The 24,449-nt window shown below is 37.8% G+C and overlaps 1 protein-coding gene across 3 annotated transcripts in view; it reads right to left on the bottom strand.

The window, feature by feature from the left end:
• Nucleotides 1-8,099: 8,099 nt before the first annotated feature.
• SPIRE1 (spire type actin nucleation factor 1) overlaps nt 8,100-24,449 on the bottom strand; it is a 179,179-nt gene continuing 162,829 nt past the window's right edge. The window contains exons 10-16 of one of the 3 annotated variants that reach the window (XM_015587251.2): nt 21,397-21,539; nt 18,870-19,043; nt 14,542-14,679; nt 13,884-13,954; nt 13,305-13,332; nt 13,073-13,209; nt 8,100-11,489 (exon numbers count right to left, since the gene is read on the bottom strand). In XM_015587251.2, the coding sequence (XP_015442737.1) occupies nt 11,231-11,489; nt 13,073-13,209; nt 13,305-13,332; nt 13,884-13,954; nt 14,542-14,679; nt 18,870-19,043; nt 21,397-21,539 (950 nt within the window). In that variant the 3' untranslated portion in view covers nt 8,100-11,230. The remainder of the gene's footprint in view (nt 11,490-13,072; nt 13,210-13,304; nt 13,333-13,883; nt 13,955-14,541; nt 14,680-18,869; nt 19,044-21,396; nt 21,540-24,449) is intronic. The other 2 variants (XM_006909219.3, XR_003045515.1) reach the window with 2 other exon arrangements.

Raw genomic sequence — 24,449 nt, 5'->3', positions numbered from 1 at the left:
AGCAGGTACTGCCATCACTCGGAGGGTGGTCTCATTTCCTGAGATGCCCTCTAGCAGAGGTGTTAGAACATAAGCATGATGGCACCTGACAGAGGCCTTCATCTCACTCGTTGACATGTGGACACAGCCCCCTGGGAGGTTCCTCAGTGCCGTTCTCTCCACAGGGTCATGCGGCCTTGGAGTGGGTGAGTGGCCCATGTAAGGCAGAGCAGGAGAGCCGCCTAGCCCTGGCCTGCACCAGAGCATGAAGCACCAGGAGCATCTGATCTTCGGGCTTCCTGCACCCAGGACACGGAGACAAAGGTTGAGCAGCAAGTCAATGGGCATTCATCATCCACCCTAGGCTGTGGACACTCTTGCTCTACACTTGGTTTGTCAGAAGGAAAAATCACGATTAGTGCAGCCTAGACACATAGGAAAGGGATTCTAGAAAGGGAATGAATTTGCTACATCTTGGCCTATGACTTACGTTTGTTTTTTTGTGTGGAAATGTTGTTTACTAAACAAGAAGTTAATTTAAATCTTTGATATCCCTTCCCTAGAAACCAAAATATCAGCATAAGAAGAGAATGGCTTTTTCATACTCTATAACTTCCCACACTCAAATAGAAGATTCTTGTGGGTTTCGAGCCTCAAGTGTGCTGGGATATTAAACCATGAATATTCCTTTGATTTCTCAGAAATGCTATTTCAGAGGGATGGCACAGTGGTTTTAAACATTAGAGCCTGAGGTTGGCCTTGGAGCCAGAGGTTCTGCCAGGTCAGTGGAGCTCACCAGGCCAAGGGCCACTGACTCTTCCATGGAGTGCTGGGTATGGGGCCTGGTGCTCTGCTGCTGACTGGCCAGTACTGAAGTTTCCTGTTCTACAGACATCACAGCAGTTCCACATGCACAATTAATTTATTTAATAGCTTTCATTATCTTCCACTGACCAGGGCCCTTAGAGTTAATTTAGGAGACGAGTTTTTAATGATATACATATAGCAAGTAACATAAAACCTACTTCATTTTAGTTTCTGAATATGAACTGTGATACAGTTTTCCTTACTTATGCTGTAACCAAACCAACCAGTTTAGTTTTTCTGAGAAGAAATGAGTATCGGGAAAAACTAGGTATTTTGATAATGTCATATTACTGGTCTAAGGTTATATTATTTTGCCAAAAACAGAAATAAATCCAGAATTCTGTTGCCTTTCCTTCATTTCCAGTTTACATGATTGCAGCCCTTGAGTTTGGTAGGAATGAAAGTCGAATGCACTAGTGTGTGAACTCTCAGAGAAACCAAAAGTGGATGATGTTCGAGAGGAGTGTGGCAGGTCCCCTTGGGAGCTGGGGTTTCCGGGGCTCCGAGCCCATCGGGCGTTCCTGGGGACAGCGTGTCTGTGCCTGCCTGCTGGTTAGGCCACTGCTGCCACGCTGTGACTGTGGGCGGATCGCCAGCTCTCTGGAGTCAGGCTTCACTTCTTGTAGGAGAGTGATGGCTCTGAAGAGTCTTTGAAGACGCTTCCACCCATTTGGCATAGAACCAACTATTAAAACTGTGTCTGTCTGATTCGAGCCAGTGGCTTTTGGCTTCTAAAGAATGGGTGACAACATTTCTGTCCTCTGTTTAGAAAAGAGCAGGCACGCTTTGAAGTAGCAGTTAACTGCTGGGTGTCTGTTAAGAGTTTCTTTGTTATTTTTTTTTTCCTGGATGTCTTCCCTAGAAGATCTCTACTTATGACTGAGCCTGAGTGAATGCCCAATACATTAAGAACAGATTTTCATAGGTTCTGTAACAGCTTCAGTATCCTAAGGAGAGGCAGGGTTATTCTGGTAACTTTAGGGGCTAAGGAGGGTATCCTTGTGAGCCAGCTGTGGATCGTAGGCATGAGGAGTAAACCTGGGCAGATCACGTGGCTGAGGCTTCCTCATTTGTAAAATGCCCTCCTCAGAAGGCTGACCCAGAGAGCCACGTGACACCTCAGCGAGGGCACGGCCCACAGTGCCGCAGCCACTGGCGCTGGGCCTCACTGGGCTGTGGAGTCCTTCAGAGCACTCTGCCAGGCGGGGATGGAATTAGGAACATCGGCTTCATCGGAACTGATTTGGGTTCCCAGTCTTGACTTCTCATCAGGGTCTGTGCTTGTGTTCTCTGCTGTTATAGGGCAGTTTGCTTAGGGCAGAGGTTGGCAAACTACAGCCTGAGCAAAAATTTTCACATTTTTAAAGTTTGTAACTAAAGCCCACCAACAGACGAGTACATGACAGAGACTGTCAGAGGCCCAAAGCTTGAAATATTTACTGTTTGGCCCTTGACAGAAAAAGTTTGTTAAGTTGACCTTTTTAAAGATTCCACTACATCTCTCAATTGACATAAATAAAACTAAATTTGGTCCCTTCCACCAAACTGCTTTCCTTTCCCTCATTTCTAATTAATGCTACTTCCATATCCCAAACACGAAAACTTATTGTTTGACTTCTTCCTCTTGCTCTCTCTGTAGCCATTTGGAAAGCAAATATTCCTATAAAAGGTCTCAGATCAAGTCTGTCTTCTCATTTTCACTGTCCCAGGCTGCTTCGGGTACTTACCACCTGAGGTAGCCAGCTTCCAAGACAGCCCCCAAGAAGGCTGCTTCCTGGTGACCAGGCCCACATGTAGTCCTCCACACTGAGCAGAGCTGACCTGTGGGGTCAATGGATTACTGCGGAATATGCCATGATGGTGTATGACTTCCCAGGCCAAGTCATAAAATACTGCATCTTGCACCTTGCTCATTCTTGCATCACTTGCTCTGGGGGTACGCCAGCTGCCATGTCGTGAGGACACACACTGAAGAAGCCTGATAGAGAGGAGCTGTGTGAGTAGCCATCTCGGAAGTGGGCCTCTGGCTCCAGCGAAGTCTTCGACTGCCTGCAGCTCCAGCTGACATCTTGACTGCAAGATCATGAGAGACCCCAGGCCAGAACCACCCAACTAAAGCTGTTCCTGATTTCCTGACCTATAGAAACTTGTGAGATAATAAATGTTTATTATTTAAAGCCATAGAGTTTGGGGGTAATTTGTTACATAGCAATAGATAACAAATACTTTCACCTTATACTAAATTTGTACAATTGCCTTTTAACTGGTCTCCCTTTCATTCTGTTCTGCTTCTTATCGAATTACTCAAAAATAATCCTATCATAACCTTCCTTGATTAAAAGGTTAGAGAGGGTTCTCATTTTTTTTTTTTGGAAAAAGTCAGAACCAAGGCCTAGGCATTGGCCCAGACGACTCCAGTACAGGTGGTCATCAGATTGTATTTGGGGATATACTGGGTCCTCTCCCTCCTCTGAACTCACCTTCAAATCTACTTCTATGAAGCTGTCCTTGACTGACACCAGCTCACAGCTTACTATAAATTCCTAGGTTTATATTGCCTTGGACTTTACCTGTTCCTATATATATTTGCCTGGCAAGTTTAAAGTTCTTTAGGAGACAAGATGAGATGTTTTACTTTACATGCACAGTTCTGGGTATTCATTACATGCTTTGCAACTTGAGGCTGGATTCAGAATCACAGCAGTTAGGAAAAGCAGCTGGAAATGCAGCATGGTTATGAGTACAGCTTGGAAGGGGAGAAACCTCAAGTTTGATGCTGGGCTAGTGGTTTGACCTTGGGTAAATGATACCGTTGCTATTTCTGTTTCCCATCTGTAAAAGAGGAATGTTAATATTACCTACTTCAGAGCTGAGTATTAAAAAGAAATAATGTGACTGAGGATTCTTAGCACAGTATCTGATATAGAGTAAGTGCTCAATAACTTGTAGCTATTATTAGCTACTGAAAATTACCAAAATATTTTCTAAATTATATACTAATAGTAACACACAGCACAGAATATCTTCTATCATAAAGCTTATCTACACATTTTTATTTTCTTTTATGGGCCAAATGTATTAATATGAAAAATTTGAAATAGTTTTATTTTTTTATTTCAGCCTAGTTGGCACATACATTTTAATCAAAATGTTATGATTACTAGTAAGAGTTAACTACCATACTGTAAAAATAGTAAAATTTAATGAGTATGAACTCAGTACTGAAAAATATACTTTGTATGTTTATGTAGCTGCTTCGAATATAGATCTCCAGGGTCTCTATACATCTGCACGTCAAGTTTTTAATGGCAAAAAGCTTGATCAGGGAGGCAGAACTGTGCACAGCGATTCTGCCCAGGCGCTCTAGAAGCAGAAGTGAGTGGCATTTACAAGAGTGAGGCAGGAAACTCAGACTGGCAAGTAGGGTTTCTGCAAGCTCCAAGTCAACCATGCTAACGGCATGAGCTGCTGACTCTCTCTTCTAATCAGCCACTTCAGGGCTGCAGTGATTTGTTGATTTTGAATTGTACTCCTGAGTTAAAGGAAAAACACAGGGCTCTATGTGGCATTTATCTGTTAATGAACACAGACAACAAATTGTGTCAATTGTTTAGAAGACATCTTGATATTTCTTATTCTCATTTCTATATTGAACCTGCTCATTCATTCATTCATTCATTCACTCCACATTTACTGAGCACCTCTTACATGCCAGGTATTTTTCCAGAAACACGATTGGCAGTGAGGAAATTTGACAAAGATCTCTACCTTCATGGAACGACGTAGTAGGATGTTAGGTGCTAAGTGCAGTGGGATGTAGGAATAGGTAGTGTTCCAGAGAGATATGAGGATTAAGAAGCTATTTAAGGCAGCCACTTGGAAGGGAGAGTAGGCACATGCGTAGAGCCACATGAGGCAGAACCAGGGAGTAAACGACGGCAATAAACTACATGAGGGCTGAACTTCATAACTATTAGGCCTGTTTGATGATGAAACTTCACAGAGAAAAGGGTCTGCCTGATCCTGGACATTTTAAAACAAAGCTGAGGGTTTGCCATTTACCGGCAGGTGGACCAAATGTCTTCTTGGATCACTTTCAGTTCTAAAAGTCAACAGCAGAGATCAAATTTGGTGGAGAAGAGAGCTCAGGCAATGATGGGGTCTACAGCATTGAGGGTCAAAGAGACAAGCCTCTTGGCTGGGGATCCCACTAGTACCATGGGAGGCGTATATATCAGGGACTCCCTGTAGCTGTGGTAACTATTTCTTAGACTAAGCTGGATGACAGGAGTTATTTATATTTTTATTTCCTTTTAATGCAATTAAAATAGTCTGTTATATGTAGTTGCCCCTACAGCTACTTGCTTCCTTTCATTATCTCCAACAGGAATACACATCACACTGTGGGAACAAAGACTTGCCAAGATAGACAAGGTCTTTCCATTGCACGGGGCTGGGAGATGAACCGCCGGTAACTGGAAGTTGCTGACGCAAAATGGCTGGTGCAAAGGGGTTTATTTTTGTGTCTGTTTTTAATATACGTCAACTCATCTTTCCACAGTTTTTCTTTTTAATTTTGGGAAGTAGACTCAGGTTCTTTACAGCAATTCATAAAACTGAATTTGCCTCCCAAGTTTTCTAGTAAATGCAGCATATTTTACACTTTTTCTTGCATTCATGTAATATACATAATCAGGTTTGTCATCGAGACAGAAAAATTGTTTAGAAAGAAAAGAGTGACTTTAGAGACCACCTCGTTGGTCCCTTGCTTTTAAATGAAAGAAACTGAAATCCAGAAATATTAAAGAACTTTCCCAATGTCAGATAGCTGTTTAGCATAGTTTAGTTAGAACCATTTCAGGTACTTGAAACCAGGTATACTGCTGAAAAGAATGCCTCATTGATTATAGGCTAGTTTATTTCAGTTATTAAGATGAAAGCTCTCGAGTCTTAAAAAGTCGTTTTTGCTAGTAACATTTTGGAACAGAGAGAGGTCCAGTTCCTATGATGAAGGTGTCATAGGATCTGGCTACACCTGGAGGAAACTTTAAGCTGTCACAAGAGTCACTTGGAGGTGGCAATGTCCAGCCAGTTATGCCCACAGTGCTTAGTCCAACTTCTGTGGATCTGACTTTCGAAACGACCTTGACTGTGGTAAGATGACCCAGAGGACTTTTAATGTCATCATGTTCCCTTCCTTGGTGGACAAGCTGAAATATTCTTAGGCTTCTTTTCTCTTTGGGATGTCTAAAATCAAAGTTTCTTCCCCTTAAAAGTAGAAGTTATTCTTTTTTTGTCTGTTTATACGTTTAGATTCTACACTGCAGTAGCTACATCGTTTGGAAGATTTACGTGTGCAAAACAATCTTGCTGTTCCTTCTTTCTCTTTCTCCCACATGCTTTCCTTCAGTGTTAATACAATGTTTGCTTAGGGACTTGATATTCAGGTTAGCCCTACAGAAATCTTCAATTCTTTTTTGGCATTCTCACTCTCCTAAACACTGCTACTCCTGGGAAGTTGGGATGTGACATTCTCTGCTCACCCTAGGGAAAAGGACCAGGGGAAGGTAGGCCAGGGAATGACAGCTGATTCCTTTAGTCAAAAGAGAACGCCAACACAAAAAAGAACATATAGAAGGGCAAACTCCAAGTGAGCAGGCTTGCTTAAGGCTGTCCTTCCCTGCTGGCTACACACAAGGGAAGGGCGTTTTTCCCTTTTTCAGTTCACAGAGGATCAGATTCATTAGCGCAGCTTGCAAGAGCATTACTAGTACACATCTGACAGTGTCTGACACTCTGGGTGGCAAAGGAAATCTGAACACTGAGTTGTGTTGAACGTGGCATAGGTTCAAACATCAAGATGATTCTTCGGTTCTTAAGCCCCAGGGACATAAAACAACTTCTTGATGTCTCATTTTTCAAAGCCCACTTTTTGAGAGCTGTGGCCCATAAGTTTTGAAGCCCTTTTATTTCCATAATACTGTAGTGGCTCAGATTTTGCCGGTATCAAAATCCAACGGAATTTCAAAATCCAAGATTCTGATGTAGAAACAGCTGTGGAATTTTTTTTTTCTTTTTTGCACAGTAAGATCTATTCTAAATACGTAAATTGTACATCAAATACATTTCAATGGAATGAGCCGAAATAATAGTGTAAATTCAGTCTGCTAGGTAATTGCGCCTAGACATTTAATTAGTGTAGGCAGAGTTTTATATTAAGTTGGTTTTCAGCTATTAAATATTTTAGGAGATGGGTCTTTGGCTGATATGAGGGAAGAAGGAGCTTACCCTTCATGAGCTTTATAATGAACGTGTGTGTGCGTTTGCACGTACCTGCACATTCTGCAGAGAAGGCAGAACTGGGGTCTCTAAACACATGTGCAATCAGGCCCTTTCTTAAAAGTTCTCTTTATGAAATTCTAGACAATGATCACTTATAACTATCTATCTTTTCCTCCACTGGGGCTGAGAAGAAAAAAAGAAAGATATTGCTAAATACAGGTTACCCAAAGATTTCTCCTTTACGGCCTCCAAAGTGTATCGCTGGAATAGAAGGCAGGAGGCAAGGACTCTGACTTAGCCTGAGAAAGTCAGTGCACATTTAGATTATCAGCTGGACGTACACAGAAATGTCATCATACACATCTCACAGAGAAACTTCAGGCGAAGGAGATCCTAAGATACATCTGGCAAATAAGGGAGTAGCTTGTGTGTATGAATGTCAAACTCAGTATTGTGTAATATTTAAGATATGTAAATACCTTAAATGATGCTCTCTAGTTATTTAACATAAGAACTTTCCTAAGTTCATTCTGGGTTTAACTTTCCTATTTTTTTCTCAAGCAATTTAAGTGCAATAACAATACATTTTCTTATCATGGGACATTTTAGAAATATATTCCTTGAGGAATTCCCTTTATAAAACATACAAAAACTTTATGATCTTTCTACATATAATTTGTCTCCATATATATGACTTGTTATATAATAAAATGTTATGTACTATTTACAGAGTTTTAATTTCCTACCCTCTTGAGGTAAAAAAGGAGTCGTGACTGCTTGGTAACATAGCAGTTATGGTGGTGGCTCCATTTTTGATTATTTTTCCAGTGTGGTCCCTGTTAGATTATATTTCTCAAAGTGATCATAAGCTGCTGATAATAAAAGTATCCTGTCTTCCCAACCTAGGGAGTTTCTGACAGCTAGTTACCAAAAGACATCACCATTTCACAACAGAAACTCAATGCAGAAGGTATGATGCAAAGGTGTTTTATTTTTCCCTAGATAAATTTTAAAATAAAAGATTTTAATGGAAAACATTTAGTACTGTCATGTCACCCTGAATACCAATACCAACTTGACTTTCATACAAGTCCAGTGAGTATGAACATTTCTCTATGGCTCTTCAACAGTTTTACATGTACAAAATTTTCTGCTACTTTGCTTTAGCAAAAATTTGCTTTAGCAAATAGCAACATAATTTAAAACTTTCAGATGTCTCCTCTGTGACACCTGAAATCCAGTCCTATATTTATTAATATGGTTAGAAAACTAAAAGCCTTAAGAAATTCATGGTATGAGTGCACGGTGCTAATCACATAATCTCAAATGTAAGATCATTTAAAAACTCCTACATAACAACCTTCTTGTTTAATTTGAAAGACTTAAGACTTGAACTCTATCTAGTAAGACTGTTAAGTCGATGTACTTATCAATTATTTAATTTTTACTTGTCTTGGAAGAGTTAATTTAAATTGTCCACTGAATGAATGCATTTTAAATATTAATAAATATATTACAGTATTTACAAGCATTCTTAGCTACTCTGACACTGACCGGAAGTTAAGTCACGGGGAAGGAAACAAAGATCCCCCAACAGGGTGACCTCAGGAGGTATGGGACAGAAGGAAAGCTTGAGCTGAGAGAGGATTCACACAGGGAGGACTGCTCAGTGTGCACACAAGTTCTAAGACACATCAGGTTCCAACTGATACCAGCTATCAGAAGTAATGCCAAATAGCTGGAAACCAGGACAAAGAAGAATACTGTAAAGGTATGCTATTTTAGTAGTATGAAAAGGAAGATAGGCCTAAGGTCAGACTAGGCTAAAGATGGTAAGACTACACTCCACAAGCTGTTAGTGAACTACCCTCTGGAAATTACCTAATTTAGCTGAAGTGCTGGGTACATGTCATGGATAAGAACGGGTTAAATGCAAGAAATTGTTTTGGCAACAAAAAGTGATGCTAATCGAATGTCTATAAATTTAACTGTGTCATATGCCCTTTTCTTACACTACTTTCTGCACAGGATCTCATGCAGACACACCATACATGTGACCTCTTTAACGCACTTGGCAAACCTCATTAATGCTGTTGAAGAATTTACATTCTAATGCTCTGGTGAGAGGTGATCATAATGCTCAAATCAGTCTTTATAAAGAAGTGACACCAAAGACTGAAATGTGCTAGATATTTACCTTGTGAGCGTAAATAAAATTCTCATTTTGGGGGTTTAGTTTCTCACATTTTAATAACAATGGTAAACAAGTCATTATTTTAAAAAGCACACTCTCCTAGGTCATATCAATATACATCTACAGATAACACTCCCTCTGCCTTGCACCCTTCCTGGTAGTCGTTTGCAGGATTAAGCCCAGGCTTTCGGAGGGTGTGGCTCCACACCATAAGAGTTCAAACAGTGCCCTAGAAAACTTTAAAACTGAGATACACCCAATGTAATGTTTAAAGCTCTTAAACAAGAGTCTTTAAAATAATTTAAACATTTGCATACGAAATAAGGGTTCTCTGGTGGCCTACTTTCACATGCAAATACAAACTGTTAACATGCATTATTTTAGTCAATTGGTAAAGTTTATTTCATAAGTAATTTTAGGACATTTACTAAATTTTAAATTTCAATCCATTAAAAAACTACTACCAGAGCAGTTTTGAGGTATTACTGTTAATTTATATAGAAATGTTACCATATTTTGATGTGTTATGAAATGCAACTGGCATGCCTTTTATCAAACAATGCTGTCATAGGGTCGACTACAGATGTGTTCTATAGCTTTTAGGAGATTATTGTGCATGTGCGTTAACTGACTTTCCAAACATTAATGGCAATTTGATTGGTTGGTCATTTTCTAAGCATATGAAAATAATAAAGCCCATGATATAAGCCAAATGAGCTGAGAAATGTCAGGTTTACAATGATACCCTCCAACCTACCTTCATCATAAACCTATCCTACTCACTCAAGTTGTTTACAAAGAAAATTTGTGCAAAAAGCATCCAAAAAGCCTATCAGCAGGTTAATTATTAGTTTTAAAAGAAGTAGGTAATGTTTTTTCTTTTAAAATTCATTTATAAAAATAAATAAATTTCAGTTTGAGACCTTACGTACCAAATGGTGGCTTGATTTAGTCATGATGGCTACACCATAAAGTTATGAAAAGTGTAGTTGAAAATATATGCACGCCAGCGCATTCCCTGCAGTGTGGCCAACAGCTGGCACCCTATGCTGTCGTGACCCTTTCGTCGTTAACCGAAATACACTCAGCTCTTGGCAAATGTTTAGCCTTCCTTTGTCCAGAAACTATCACAAAACTTTAATTCTTAGATCTCCATTATAAAATGACAAGTAACCATAATACATGCAAGATAGGGAATGAAAACCTGTCACCCACTCAGGAGACACTGATCCACTGCACAGGGGCAAACACAGCAGCTCAGAGGAAATAGTCACCCACTTGGGTGTACAGCTTATTCAGATGTTTCGCACTAAAACGCAGGCATAAAATCCCTCGTAGAGTTTTCATCTCAGAGCAACAATACTTTGAAATCAGTTTGACAGTATGAGCAAATCCTTCCAGGTTTTGCGCTGTGAGACGACGAGCAGTCTGGCCCCGCCTCCAGGTATCTGGTAGGTGGCAGGGCTCTGGATCACTACTTGCATTAGATAGAAATATTGTCCGGTGGAAGTGCCAATATGACTTACTGCTTAGAACTGTGCTAACATCGACATCTTTGTTAGGCTGATTTCTCACATGAGAAGCTTTTTGCCTTAGTCAGAAAATCATTTGAGGAACAGTAAGGAACTGAACTAAGGAAAAGTTTCTGGTCTCCAAATCCACACACATACACAAAAGCAGGTTTCAAACTATTGTCCTCTCAGTGCAAACGAGCAATTGGCTGACCTGTCATGTATTATCGATTGATATGAATGCAGCAGTCTGTGGAACAATGTGATGCAGCAAAAACCTGATCTAATGCAAATCGAGCCGATTAACAAAAACCACAAGCGAGGAGAGACAGTCCAGCTCAGTGTTCTCCGTGTTAATGCCGACTCTGAACACAAAAGCAACTGAAAGGCACACAGCTCAGATTTCATTGATAGTCCTCTCTGAAGGGCAGTATTCCGAGGGGCCTGGTGAGGACATGTAGAATGACTGTGTTTTCCTTTTTAACCGGGCTCTTTTGTTGGCCAACACCAGGCTACGCCGGCTAGAACTGATGATTTCTGAAATGAACTTTTTGCAGTCCACACACACCTCCATAGTACTCCAGTCCTCCATTAATTCTTTGGGAAACTGTAGTTCTTCATCTGGTTTGTCCACAGACTTAGATTTTGAGGAGAACCTGGAAAAAAAGCAAAATGTTTAAATCATTCAGTATTGTTACTTACAGTTCTACTGCAATATTAAGAAAATATGTGTAAAAAGGTAAATTTGTTGCCAAAACATTATGGGATGGTGAGTGATTTAGTCATGTCATGTTCTTCCAAAGAAGAATTTCTAACTGGAGATGAGGTTCAAAATATTTTTTAAAAAATAAACCAAGGAACATGTTTTATTAAGAAATACTGAAAACTCAGCATCTCTTCCAGAATTTTTGGAAAATAGGATATTCAGACTATTACTATACACACATATATATAGAGATTATAAACTTTAACAACTAAAGTGAAATGAAGTACAAGTTACTAATGTCCTACTGAAGAATCAGAAGGAACTTCAAGTTCTTTCTCCAGCAACCCCATGTCATAGTTAATGAACATTAGTTAACTGTAGATGGTAGGTCAGACTATTGGAAACTTAAGTAATTTTATCTCAATCTTATAACACATATTGAAAAATTATCTTTAAACCAGCTTTCTTATAATTTATATATTTATCAAATATGCCTCTCCCTCAACAATTATCTATATTTGGGTAACTGATTATTTGGATTCCAGAGAGCTAGAGTTAACTAGATGAACATAATAAATGTTTTGGTTAATTTTTTGAAATAACTAAGATTCACCTACTCATTACTATTTTAATTAAAACAAACAAGAACATTGGTTCAAGGTAAGTACAGAAAAGAACAACAGATTATTATTTGCATTGCCTTGAGCCCGCAGGTGACAATCCATGATCAGAAGTCATCGTGGAGCAGCAGTGTCTCCGCAGAGAGTTGAAAGTATAGGGATAGCAGTCTTAGGCACAAGTCATCTGCTGGGCTGATAGCTTCCTTGCCTCATTGTCCACAGAACCGTAATCTGCAGGAGTGGCTGCCATCCAGCATTTGGCACTAATGCCAGTGTCTGCCACCCACCCCTCCAATGGGTGGCTGGTGTGTCAAACTTTAACCTTCTTTGGCCCTGCCAGTGTCTGACTTAAGCTAGCCCGACACTATCTTTCTTTAGTACCAACACTAAACTTATTCTATATTAAATGCAAAGAGACTGATATCCAAGCAAATTTTTTCTTTTAAATTGCCAGCTCTTGGCATAAAGCTTCATTTCTGCCTTTACAATAGGAAAGTAAGCCAGTTATTGTAGACTGTTGTAAGTATAGGATTAAAGAGATTTTCTTTTAAAATTAAAGAATGAAAGATTAAACTGTTACATTTAAGTTTTCAACTCCACTGAAAACAAGGGCAGATTTAAAGCTGACTGTTAAAGGACACACAAAAGTAATTATTTCTAAAGTAGAAATAAAAATAAACTGAGATTAAAGTATCCCTCAAGTAGTTAACCATTATCCCTTGACAAGTTACATCTCAGAAGTTTTGGAGATTTGTGTGCAAGTCAAAACTATGTAAAAATAAGCCAGCCAACCAACCAACCAACCTACCTACCCAAATCCCTCAAGCTAAAACCATGTGATGTCACCACAGTCCTCAAAAGGAGCATTCTTCTTTTACAAAGGATGCTCTTAAGATCTAGGCCCCTTGCTCACCTGGCAATGCTCCGAAGTGGTCGATGGTGGCCAGTGGAGGGTTTTTCTGGCCTCATACAACTTTCTCCTCTTTGCAAGGCAGAAGGTCCCAATGAAAAAATAGGAAGAGTAGAGTATGGCTTGGAGGGCAGCCGCATCTATTATCCCAAATAAAACTAAGAATGAGCAATACTGTTAAAGAGGCAATCTATTAAAATTAACATAAGCTATAATTTCACCAAGCTTAGCTTACCTTTTTGCAACACTGTGAGCACACCGGCCTGTATACAAAATCAGAAGTATTATTTGGCATGATACCATAGATGCAACTGGAGAGTTAAAGAAGCCAATGGCTGCATGGTTGTGAATTTCTACGATAAATTGCAAAATCTCTCTGGTTCTTCTATCAGAATATAACAAATTGATACAACTGTCGATTGCCAAAAAGACAATCAATCTGTAAAACTTAACTCTTGCACTGTTTCCTATAAAAGAATCAACTTACATCTGTTTGGAATTTTCTTATTTGTCTATCCAGGGGGCATATGACAATCACATCTATTTTTTTTGTTGTTGTTCAAACATGACATATTATTATTAGAATGATCTTGGTTATGTAAAAGAAATACATGCAGAAAAACATGTTCCAGGTTTAACACGAAATAATTATTTGATCCACTCTTTTGAAGAAATCAGTATTCCTAACCCATGAGTATAACACAATGTGATAACAGATTATTTCTAATATTGTTTCTGTGTAGAAAAATGATGAAACAATGAAGTTAACTGTTATTTCTTTGCCTATTGCCATCAGTTATAAAAAAAATCTTACCTCTTACAGAACTGACAGGTGTAAGACCAGGTGAAGAAGGAAAATCTCCTGGTTCGGCAACAAAAGCAAAGCTAGAAAATACAAATGTGAAAGAAGGAAAAAAAGCAATGCCAACAGTTAACTTCCTAATTAATATGGTTAAATATGCTTTACATTTATCCATTGGGAAAGTTCAGGAAACAGAGGAAGAAGAGAATGCAGAAACCTGTTTTTATGTTTGGCTCTGTGACAATTATACTTTGGCTCTATCTTTAATTATAATTCTACTTTAAAAAGTAAGGAAAGACCACAGCTCTCAAGAGTCTCACCACCATGGAAGCAGACTAAAAAAGGTTCTGAAAGTCTCCTCTGTTTCTCAGATATATGTCCTTTACAAGTATATCAACTAAATGTAGACATGGTTTTATGAAGGCATACCATGATTTATTATGGTTGTTTTAAGCCTTTCACAGCTTTTGATTTATAAGGGAGAAACAAAAATACTCCCTTTTGAGAGCAAGGCAGAACAGGTACTGTCTACCGGAAAATAAGTCTCTTACCTCCTAAAATCCCCTAAAAGTTCACACCATCTGGCTAGCAGATGGCTCCCTCAGGAGACTATGCCTGTGACTGACCCTTCTGCTAACCCTGCTGATCAATCAACTTTAAACAGCTCTACCTTTCCTTTTTTCAAGGCAGTGTAGACATCTTTATATTGTTGGTATTTTTCCAGCTCTGCTTTCACCAGGACCTGACGAATATGCATCACTTCCTCCACAGTTAGAGCTAGGCATTCCACTGGATAGCAGAATTCCTCCTGAAATTCAAAATTTCACATGAATAAGAAACTCCCACCCCTCTTTTCTGGCATTGTAAAATCAGATCAAATACCTGGTTAGTAGCTTCAGAGAAGAAAAGTTTCCCAACGAACACAGAGCGGGCTCACTCTGGGGACCACATAGTTTCTAATTACACTAAGACAACAGACGAGAGAAAACTGTGGACCACGTGAAACACTGTAGCCTACTGAAGTTTCCGATTAGTGAAAGTTCCTCACATTTGTTGAATTAGTTTCCCTCAAGTATCTCTATTACATTAAGTTGAGCTATGTGTCTTGAAAAAAATTTTGTTGTTCTAAGCCAAATTTGTCAGTCGTTTCCTATGATTTTAGGAAATCATAGACATTACTTAGTGCTGTGTTGTACACTATATGCTAATAGATAAAAAGCAAATCAACAACATTGGTACTGTTTTTAAAGCTGGTTTGTGGTACCCAGAATAGCCAAAAGAAGGTGGTTAGTAGTTTATACTGAGAAGCATTATTTAGTGGTAAGTTACATCAGCACACCTTGAAAAATCTTAATGGTACAAGTGGAGCTGGAACATGTAACTACTGGTGCAGTTTATAGCCAAAAGCAATCTTTACAGGCTATCCTACAGTTCTCCAGATTCCTGTTATTACTTTTAAACCACTGCTGAATGCATAGTCAGCATTGGAAAGATGTGGAGAAAATCAGAAGAATTGCATAACAAATATTTATGTTGGCTGTCTTACATTAATGGTTTCCCTAAAAACAGCTGAGGAAGATGTTGATGTAACTGATCCCACTGAATAAAGAATCCCATGCCCATCTGCTCCCCATCTGGCCCTGCTCTTGATTGGTGGATCTAATAGAAAGACAGAACAGTCTTGTGCATTCACACTGGGCCAGGCTTCACAAGGGCCATTGTGGTGTAGTGACACTGAAACTTAATGTTCACAGTACAAACACATTATAATTCCCCTACCCGCCCCCCCCCCCCAATAGCATTGCTCACAGGCATTCTGGAATCAAACAAGTCAAATGAGAAAGCGCATGACTATGAATGCAGCCTGTTTATGCAGTTTTAACATTCAGTTCTGTCTTTCAATTGGAGAAAAACAAAAACAAATCTAGGTTGCAAACTGGACAAACATTAGCATTTACTAAAAAAAGTAGTTCGAAGAATTATTGATTCTTACTAAAAATCAATACAAAATTGTCTCTGTTAAGCTAACTTAACGAAGGTTAAATATACTTAAAAATGTTTTGGAAAATATCTTGCAAATAAATTTTTAAGATGAAGAGTTTAGTATTTGGAGGGTGGGGGATAGTTTGTTCAGAAAGATTATATCACTTGCTATAAGATGTCTAAAATACTTTTAAAAATAAATCACTAACATATAATTTTCTCTTTTAATGGGAAAAGCTTTAAAACAATAATAAGATTAAATTGCTATGTCCAATATTTACTCTGTTTTGCTCCACCCTGAGAAAAGAGCATAGTGTCAAATGGAACAAGGCACTGCCTCTGTGAAGGTTAGGCCATTAAAACTGTGCATTAGTTAAGTATTTTTGGCTGCACACATCTGAATGACAGCTTTTCTTAGCTTTGAACATATTCTTTTTTTAAAAATTAAATTTATTGGGGTGACACTGGTTAATAAAATTATGTAGGTTTCAAGTATACAATTCAATAATATGTCATATGTACATTGCGCTGTGTATTGACAACCCAAAGTTAAATTTCCTTCCATCACTGAACATATTTCATGAGAACTTTTCCTATGGTAATTTTCATTCATCAGTGATGAGTATGACTGTGGTACATTTTCTGACATCTAACTACGTGACATAGTTGCTGACTTGGAACAAAATAATATGCAAATCCATCAAATAACCAGATAATTAATAGTGAGATCTGTTGCTGTGCAAGCTCTGAAGATGGTAAATAGTGACAATTTAATTAACTTTACAACTCAGATGCCTGGGCTGGTAGATATTTCTGGTAGATGGGATCCTTTTTATTTGCAGGGGTACACTAGCACATGTAATAACCCTGACAGCTTGTACTTCCCTCTTCTCGGTCTTAAGTCACACGAGGGCTTACTTAGTCAAGCGTACTTTCAATTTACTACTTTGAATCATACACAAATCTAGTACTTCATAGGATATAATAAGAAATTGTGAATTTTGTTTGTGTTTTTGTTCTGTTTTAATATTTCAAGCAGATTACCCTTTAGTAAAATAATCTCCAACAAGACAAATGCTAATGTTTTAATTCTGGTGCTTTCCCAAGGACAACAAAACTTTAATGCAACAAGAAAGAAAATAATAAAGTTACTAAAATAGTTTTCATTTTTTTAATCGACAAAAAAAAAATTGAGTCAACATCCCCAAAGCCAAATTAAACCTTAACAGGCTGAGATACTAATGCTCCAAAATGTAAACAGCACTCAGGGTTTTAACCGTGAGTAAAAGCCCCTTTCCCCAGGGTGACACTGGGCTCAGTCACTCCTACGGCAAGCACTAAGGTCATTTTCATGGAGAGATGCGGACTATAAGGACTAGATCCATACAACTCTAATTCTCTTGCTTCTCTGTGCTTCACTGTGACTTTCAAATTCAGGAAAGGGAAGCTAAATCTTAAAGTGTTTTAATAATGATTACACTATGCTATAGGAGCAGATGTGCCTTTAGAAATTACTTTTACGTATGTCACTAAAATTGTGAAGTTTCTGTTGAAAATTCTGGTTATATTTACCATTCAAAAGGGGTCACAGTCAGGCAGCAAAGAAATTAGAAAGTATAATATAATCCGGTTACTGAGCCACAGAGAAGTGGGAATAGTCATATTTTATGTAGAGTTCTTGATTAGCAAAAACTTTGTAAATAAGTAGCAGATATTTATTTGAATATTATATTATACAACCATTGTTTTTTGAGTTTTTAAACTAAAGTCAGATTTAAATAAAAATAGCAACTATTAAGTTTAATTACTTTTCTTTTTCCAAGTTCAACTTTAAAACTCAAAGTGAATTCTTTGCCTAAAGTAATATGTGGATTTATTATACAGATATCTCTGTTTGGGGAGGATTGATAATAAAAGTGTTGACAGATCTTCAGTAAAGCAGTAGGAGTGACAGGAGTTAAAATTTCATCCCTGCACCTGACCTGTACTAAACAAAATGGCCTGATCTAAATATGGGAAAAAGAACAGAGATTTATCCTATAATTCATGACAAATAAACAGAGAAAGGGATTTCTTTCTCATTTATATTCAGAATCTCTTTTCTAAACCAAGATGGGCAATAAAGAATAACAAAGAAGCTAGATGCCAATTCATTTGTCAAGGATGTGTTTAATAAATAAGGGACTGCAGAGAGCCAGGACCATGTATGAGGTGGAAGAGGCAAGGCTGCTGCCAACACTGGTCAGCAGTATGCGGTACGCCGGGGGCGGGGGAGCTTCACTATGTTCCCAGGGCTTTTTATTTCACTGGGTTTGGAAATTATTATACTTTCTTTAAAAAACATATTCTGTATGTAAACTTTAAAAACAATAATAAAATGCAGAATCATTTAAAATAACCTCATCAATAAAAAGAACCTTAAAATCTCTTTCTACAGAGAAACAGGCTGTCATAAAAACCACATAACACCTTGATCATAACTGCAGCTTTATGGAAGGTGCTGGGGAAGAGAAAGACTCTCTGAGCCTAGGGGAGACATATGCTATGGGTACACAGCCCCTTGAAGCTCCCAGAAGGGTGTGTGAGACACAGGCAATCACACAGCTCTATGGGAGGTGGAGTCCCCTTTGGCAACCTAGCCTGAGAGGTAGCAAACACTGCTCTGACAGCAGCAAGGCTCTGGGAAAAAAGCACCCCGTGGGCTCTCAGAGTACCCCTGCACGTGGAAAAGGAAGCAGTGTTTCTCCTATAAAATTAGGTCACTTAAAGAGACACACACTCACAGGTTCCTATAATCTAATGCTGCATTTTGAGTTTGTTGTCCTTTCAAAGTTATTTTCCTCTCAACTGAGATCATAGTGTGATCTATACATCCTACAAAAGATTGGAATCAACGATCAGAAGCAAAGTGTCCATCTAAGCTGTTAATTCTTGCAGAGTGCACGAGTTGAGGTATCACTGTCAAAGAGACAGAGAAAGTGAAATAATTCCCACAACCAGCAGAAAGAGGCCAACCTTTGAGGATTTCCACCTGCTGGTAAAAGCTCTCTCACATAGATAATACATAGCCCCTGCTACCCCAAACATGGCTGCTTCAAAAGGATGAGAGCTGAGCAGAGAAGCTGTTTGTATGGTAGAAAAAAGTGGTCGGAAAGGCGTCCTTGGCCATACACTGGTTATCCTAGGAACCTGAACAATAGATAAGGGAAAAAGAAAATGGCAGGGGGAAGAAAAAAGGAGAAAAAAATGCTGAACACGAGTGACCTACAAATAGTGATTACAAAGTATGAAAGAAAAACAAAACAAAAAACACCACAAAGGATGTTAACGGTAGATTCCATATGTGTGTTCACAGCAACATCTGCATCCATATGTATAAAGCGGTAATCAACCCATGAAGCCATTTCTAGAGAATCTTAGAGTTCACACAGCAAAGACTTGAACTTAAAATTTTCTAACTTGGTTGTCCAAGTTAACACTGAGACTCCTAAATCGGGCTTGCTCGGATGCAGGATACAGGCAACTGCCTGCTGTGCCTGAAAGAGCATGGGAATGTACACCAAGCAGGCAAATGCTTCCTCTGTGGAAGGTACTTAATGACGAGTAGCCTTTCATTGAGGTGGGCAATCACTCTCATTTGACAAATGATGGGAAAAAAATACATTTTTAAACATCCTAAGAAAAGGGAGGAAGATACAAGAGAAATACGTGATTAACAATGAAGACATTTCCGCCATTTTCAGTTGAGGGATCACAAAATGATTCCTTATTTCTAACATATAGCTAAAATTTTAAATTTAAATCATACTTTTAAAAAATCATACTTTTAAAAACAATACTTACCAAGCTAGAGGGTACTATCACAGAGATGTGTGATTTTATGGATTTCTCAAGATAAACTGCTAGCAAGAAAAGTCTTTATTTGCCCCGGAAGTTATTTTGTCTCAGCTGGTACCTAGAGGCACTTGGAGGGAGCATAGTTCTATGTGGAACCTGAACATCAACCATCCAGTCTTGTCCAGAGGTGCTGCCCACTGCCTTTCATTGACACCCTTCTCCGTGATTATAGATTGGTTTTACTCTGCTCTCTTCTCCACCAAAAAACAACTCACAGTCTGATGAAGCGCACGCTATTTATATCCTTTCTTAGGAAAAATACTTCATGGGCCCTTGATGTGCACCGATAGTCTTTCTTGGCAAAACTTCTATTACTATCTGAAACTCCTTTGTAATTGATCTGATAATTGATTGATAATTTTAAAATTGAAGTCTAACTTCGACAATGATGTCCTATGATTACAAAGCCAGGTATGCACCTAAATGATAAACTGGCTTCTAGGAAAAGCCATGTGAAGAGAAGAATCTCCTAATTATTGGTCTTGTGAAAAAAATCACAAAGGAGCTCCGTCTTACATATTTTTAAGTTGTGACAATAACTATACATTTTGCTAAAGCAATAATTTATTCATTCACATTAACAAAAGTTTTCCGGTTTTAAAGTTTGAACCTGTCTGGTTAGAGTTCTGTTTTTTTGTTGCTAAACCACTGATATTTCATCAAATATCGTATCAATGTTTTGGCAATTAGTTAATGGTTAAGAGGAATCCTGTCAGGAATTGCCATAAAATCATTAATTCCTTAACTGCATTGTTTGAGAACAGTGATGACTAATCAACTCTCAATACTGTAAGCTCCATTCAAACTTAGAATCTTGACAATAAATACCTACCTCCCTCTACTTTGAAGGAGGGGCATCTGTTATTGCTTCATTTGAAGCCATGATGCTTCATCACGATATGCCTAAAAATATGAATAAGCATATTCTAGTGATTTTTATTCTTGTGTATCTGAAAAAATATTAGATGTGAGAATGCCAGTAGAATTACTGATTGAAGCCTTGCATCTTCCTGCAAATATTTCTAAAGTCAAGTGGTGCTACAAAAGAATCTTTGCAGACCTCATTTGGCTGGTGGATCTATTTTTCCAGGCAGAGCCTTGTGTCCTATGTCCCACTTTCCTGAGAAATGAATAGCAACAACATGAATCTGAAAGTCTCTGGAAAACAGCAAAAACTATCAACCAGTCCAAACAGCAGCTTTGGCTCTAATATCACAAAACATACTTTGAAACAATGAATAATAGTTTTTAATGGATCAAAATTCTCTCCTGGTACTTCTGCCTTAATAAAATAGCCTACTATAGCAAGGCTTTGCTAAGCTTTTTTAAAATTAGTTTTAACAATTTTTAAGTGGATTATTACCCTTTGAAAGAAAGGAGGCATTTCTTTAAAGAATTCATACTTGCAACCACTGATAAATTTTCTGGAAAAAAAAAAGGTACTTTAAATGAACAAAGAATAGTCAAATTTCATTTAGGTTGCTATTAGGGTTGTTTTTCTTTAGCTATTAAGAAATACTAAAGTTATTTAAAGTTCATTCTAACCTTTAGAATTTTTTTCTCCTAATCATCGTCTGAAGAAAGCTAATGATTCTAGGTCCTCTAACTGATCCTTAACTTACTATGCAGTCTTTTAGTTACTTACAAGAGATCGGGAACTCTGCTTGGATGGTGGCAGAAACTGTCTCACATTAGTAGGTGTTTCCTTTTCAATGGAATGTCGTCTTTGGGGTGGCTGCCGTCTCTCTGGCTGGGGTGTTGATGATATAGGCAAGAATTTTGGAGGTGCTAAAAAATGAATTAACCAAATTAAAATGAACTTTCTTACTGCGAGGACTGTTATAGAAGTGTCTTTGTAAGATAAAACTTGCTACAGAAATTGCAAGGAAAAAGTAAAAACTGCTTTGTATTTTTAATATTTATTCAAATTCATATGTAAAACACAATGTAAGCATAATCTCAGATTTGTACATACAAATGCCCTCATGCTATTTTTCCACAGAATTTTGCAATTAAAGAGTCTTAGGCATTATTTTAAAAAACATGCAAAAATATGCATTCCGTGTACCTAAAGACTCCTAAATCATACCAAAATTCTTAGGTGTTCTCTTTTACATTCTCCTTTTTAAATATAAAATATGAAATCTCTTCCTTCTTGATGTTTATCAAGACATTCTATCCTTAGGTTTAAATCAAGCTCCATTTAAATTTCAAAAAATAAATTCCAGCTTTGGTGTTAATATTATACCACTGCTCTCCTCTGCCTAAAATATTTTGGGACAGGATTTAACAGGAGAATGTTTCAGGGTCTGAATGGTTCTGGAATCACATTTTGAAAACATAAAAAAGATCATTAGAAATAAATTATGCTGCCAGAGTTTTATTTAGTACTTCTTCCTACTCTCTCTGCAAACAGTAATGCTGTTTCAATGCAGTGGGTGAGGAAACTGAAAGACAACACAAAGTTAAATACGATCCATCTATTTTGACTGTTCAATCAAGAGAAATCACTAAAGGAAAACAACAAAATTTCCATAATCAAGAAAAGATACAGATTTAATTGGGTCTCCACCATAGTTGATGGGCCTGGCCAAATACCAATTACAGATAATAACCAAGGTCAGCTCCTATTGTTTTGATATAATCTGTTTAAACAATGCTGTTTAAAGAATTTTAACCATGTAAACCTTCACATATATAGAAAACCAAGTTAATGCTCTAAGAATATCTTAATAAACAAGTTTTTTTTCTCTCAGTAAGTTCTTTTATGGCAGAACAATACACAATATTTATCATCTTAACCATTTTTAACCATATAGTTCAGTGGTACTGAATACATTTGCATTGCTATGCAATCATTACCAATCCACCCCCATCACTTTTTTCATCTGTAAAATTGAAACTCTATACCCATTAAGCAATAACTTTCCATTCTCTCCTCACCTAGCCTGTGGCAACTACCATTCTACCCTCTGTCTCTATGATTTTGACTATGCTAAGAACCTCATGTAAGTGGACTCATACGATATTTGCTTTTTTGGAATTGCATTGGTTCACTCAGCATAATGTCCTCAAGGTTAATCTGTTGCAAACTACTGCAGAATTTCCTTTTTAAGGCTGAATAATATTCCATTGTATGGATATACCACATTTTGTTGATCCATTCTTCCACTGATGGACACTTTTTGCTTCCATGCTTTAGTTTTTGTAAATAATGTTGCTATGAAGGCTGAATACAAATACCTCCTAGAGATCCTGCTTTCAATTCTTTTGGGTATATGCCCAGAAGTGAAACTGCTGGATCATATGGTAATTCTATTTTTACATTCTTTTTTAAAATTGGAAACTCATTACCTTTTATTTATTTTTTATTAGTTTCAAGTATACAGTATATTGGTTAGATATTTATAGTTTATAAAAAGATCCCCCTAACTGCTCCTTCTCTCCTCTGGTTTCCCACCTAGCCAAGATATTAATGCTAACTGCATTCCCTATGCCGTGCTCCCCATCCCCGTGACCATCTATCAACTATCAATTTGTACTTCTTTAACCCTTCACCCCATTATCCCAGCCCTCCAATCTCCCTCCCTCAGGTCCATCACCAAATAGTCCTCTATATTTGTGAGTCTATTTTTGATTAGGTTATTCCTTTCATTCCTTAGATTCCATATATAAGTGAAATCATATGGCATTTATCTTTGTCTGACTTATTTCACTCAGCATAAAAACCTCTAGGTCCATCCATGTCATTGGTAGGATTTGCAAATGGTAGGATTTCATTTTTTTTTAATGGCTGAGTAATATTCCATTGTATACATGAACTATAACTTCTTTATCCAATTGTCTGTTGATAGGCATTTACGTTGCATCCATATCTTGGCTATTATAAATTGTGCTGCCATGAATATTGGGGTGCATAGAGGTTTATGAATTACTGTTTTGGTTTTCTCTGGATAAATATCCAGAAGTGCAATTGCTGGGTCAAAACGTAGATCCATTTTTAATTTTTTGAGAAACCTTCATACTGTTTTCCATAGTTGTTGTACCAATTTGCAATCCCACCAACAATGTATGAGGGTTCCCTTTTCTCCGCACCCTTGCCAACACTTGTTCTTTGATTTATTGATGATAGCCATTCTGACAGGTGTCAGGTGACATCTCATTGTGGTTTTAATTTGCATTTCTCTGACGGTTAGTGACCTTGAGCATCTTTTCATACATCTATTGGCCATCTGTATTTCCTTTTTGGAGAAGTATCTGTTCAGGTCTTCTGCCCATCTTTTAATTGGATTGTTTGTTTTTTTTGTTGTGTGAGTTCTTTATATATTTTGGATATTAACCTCTTATCAGATGTATCATTAGCAAATATCATCTTCAATCAGTCGGTTGTTTTTTTGTTTTGTTGATGGTTTCCTTGGCTGTATAAAAACTTTTTAGTTTGATGTAGTCCCATTTGTTTATTTTTTCTTTTGTTTTCCTTGCCCTGGAAAATATATTTGAAAAGAAATTACATAGAGTTTACTGTCTATGTTTTATTCTAGAAGTTTTATGGTTTCAGGTCTTAAATTTGTCTTTAATCCATGTTGAGTCTATTCTTGTATACAGTATCAGAAGGTGGTCTGGCTTCTTTTTTTTGCATGTATCTGTCCAATTTTTCCAACACCATTTATTGAAGACTGTCTCTTCAATAAATGGAAC

This window comes from Pteropus alecto, unplaced genomic scaffold (genome assembly GCF_000325575.1).
Source record: "Pteropus alecto unplaced genomic scaffold, ASM32557v1 scaffold233, whole genome shotgun sequence".
Classification (NCBI taxonomy): Eukaryota; Metazoa; Chordata; class Mammalia; order Chiroptera; family Pteropodidae; genus Pteropus; species Pteropus alecto.
This window is presented reverse-complemented; position numbering and strand designations above follow the sequence as displayed.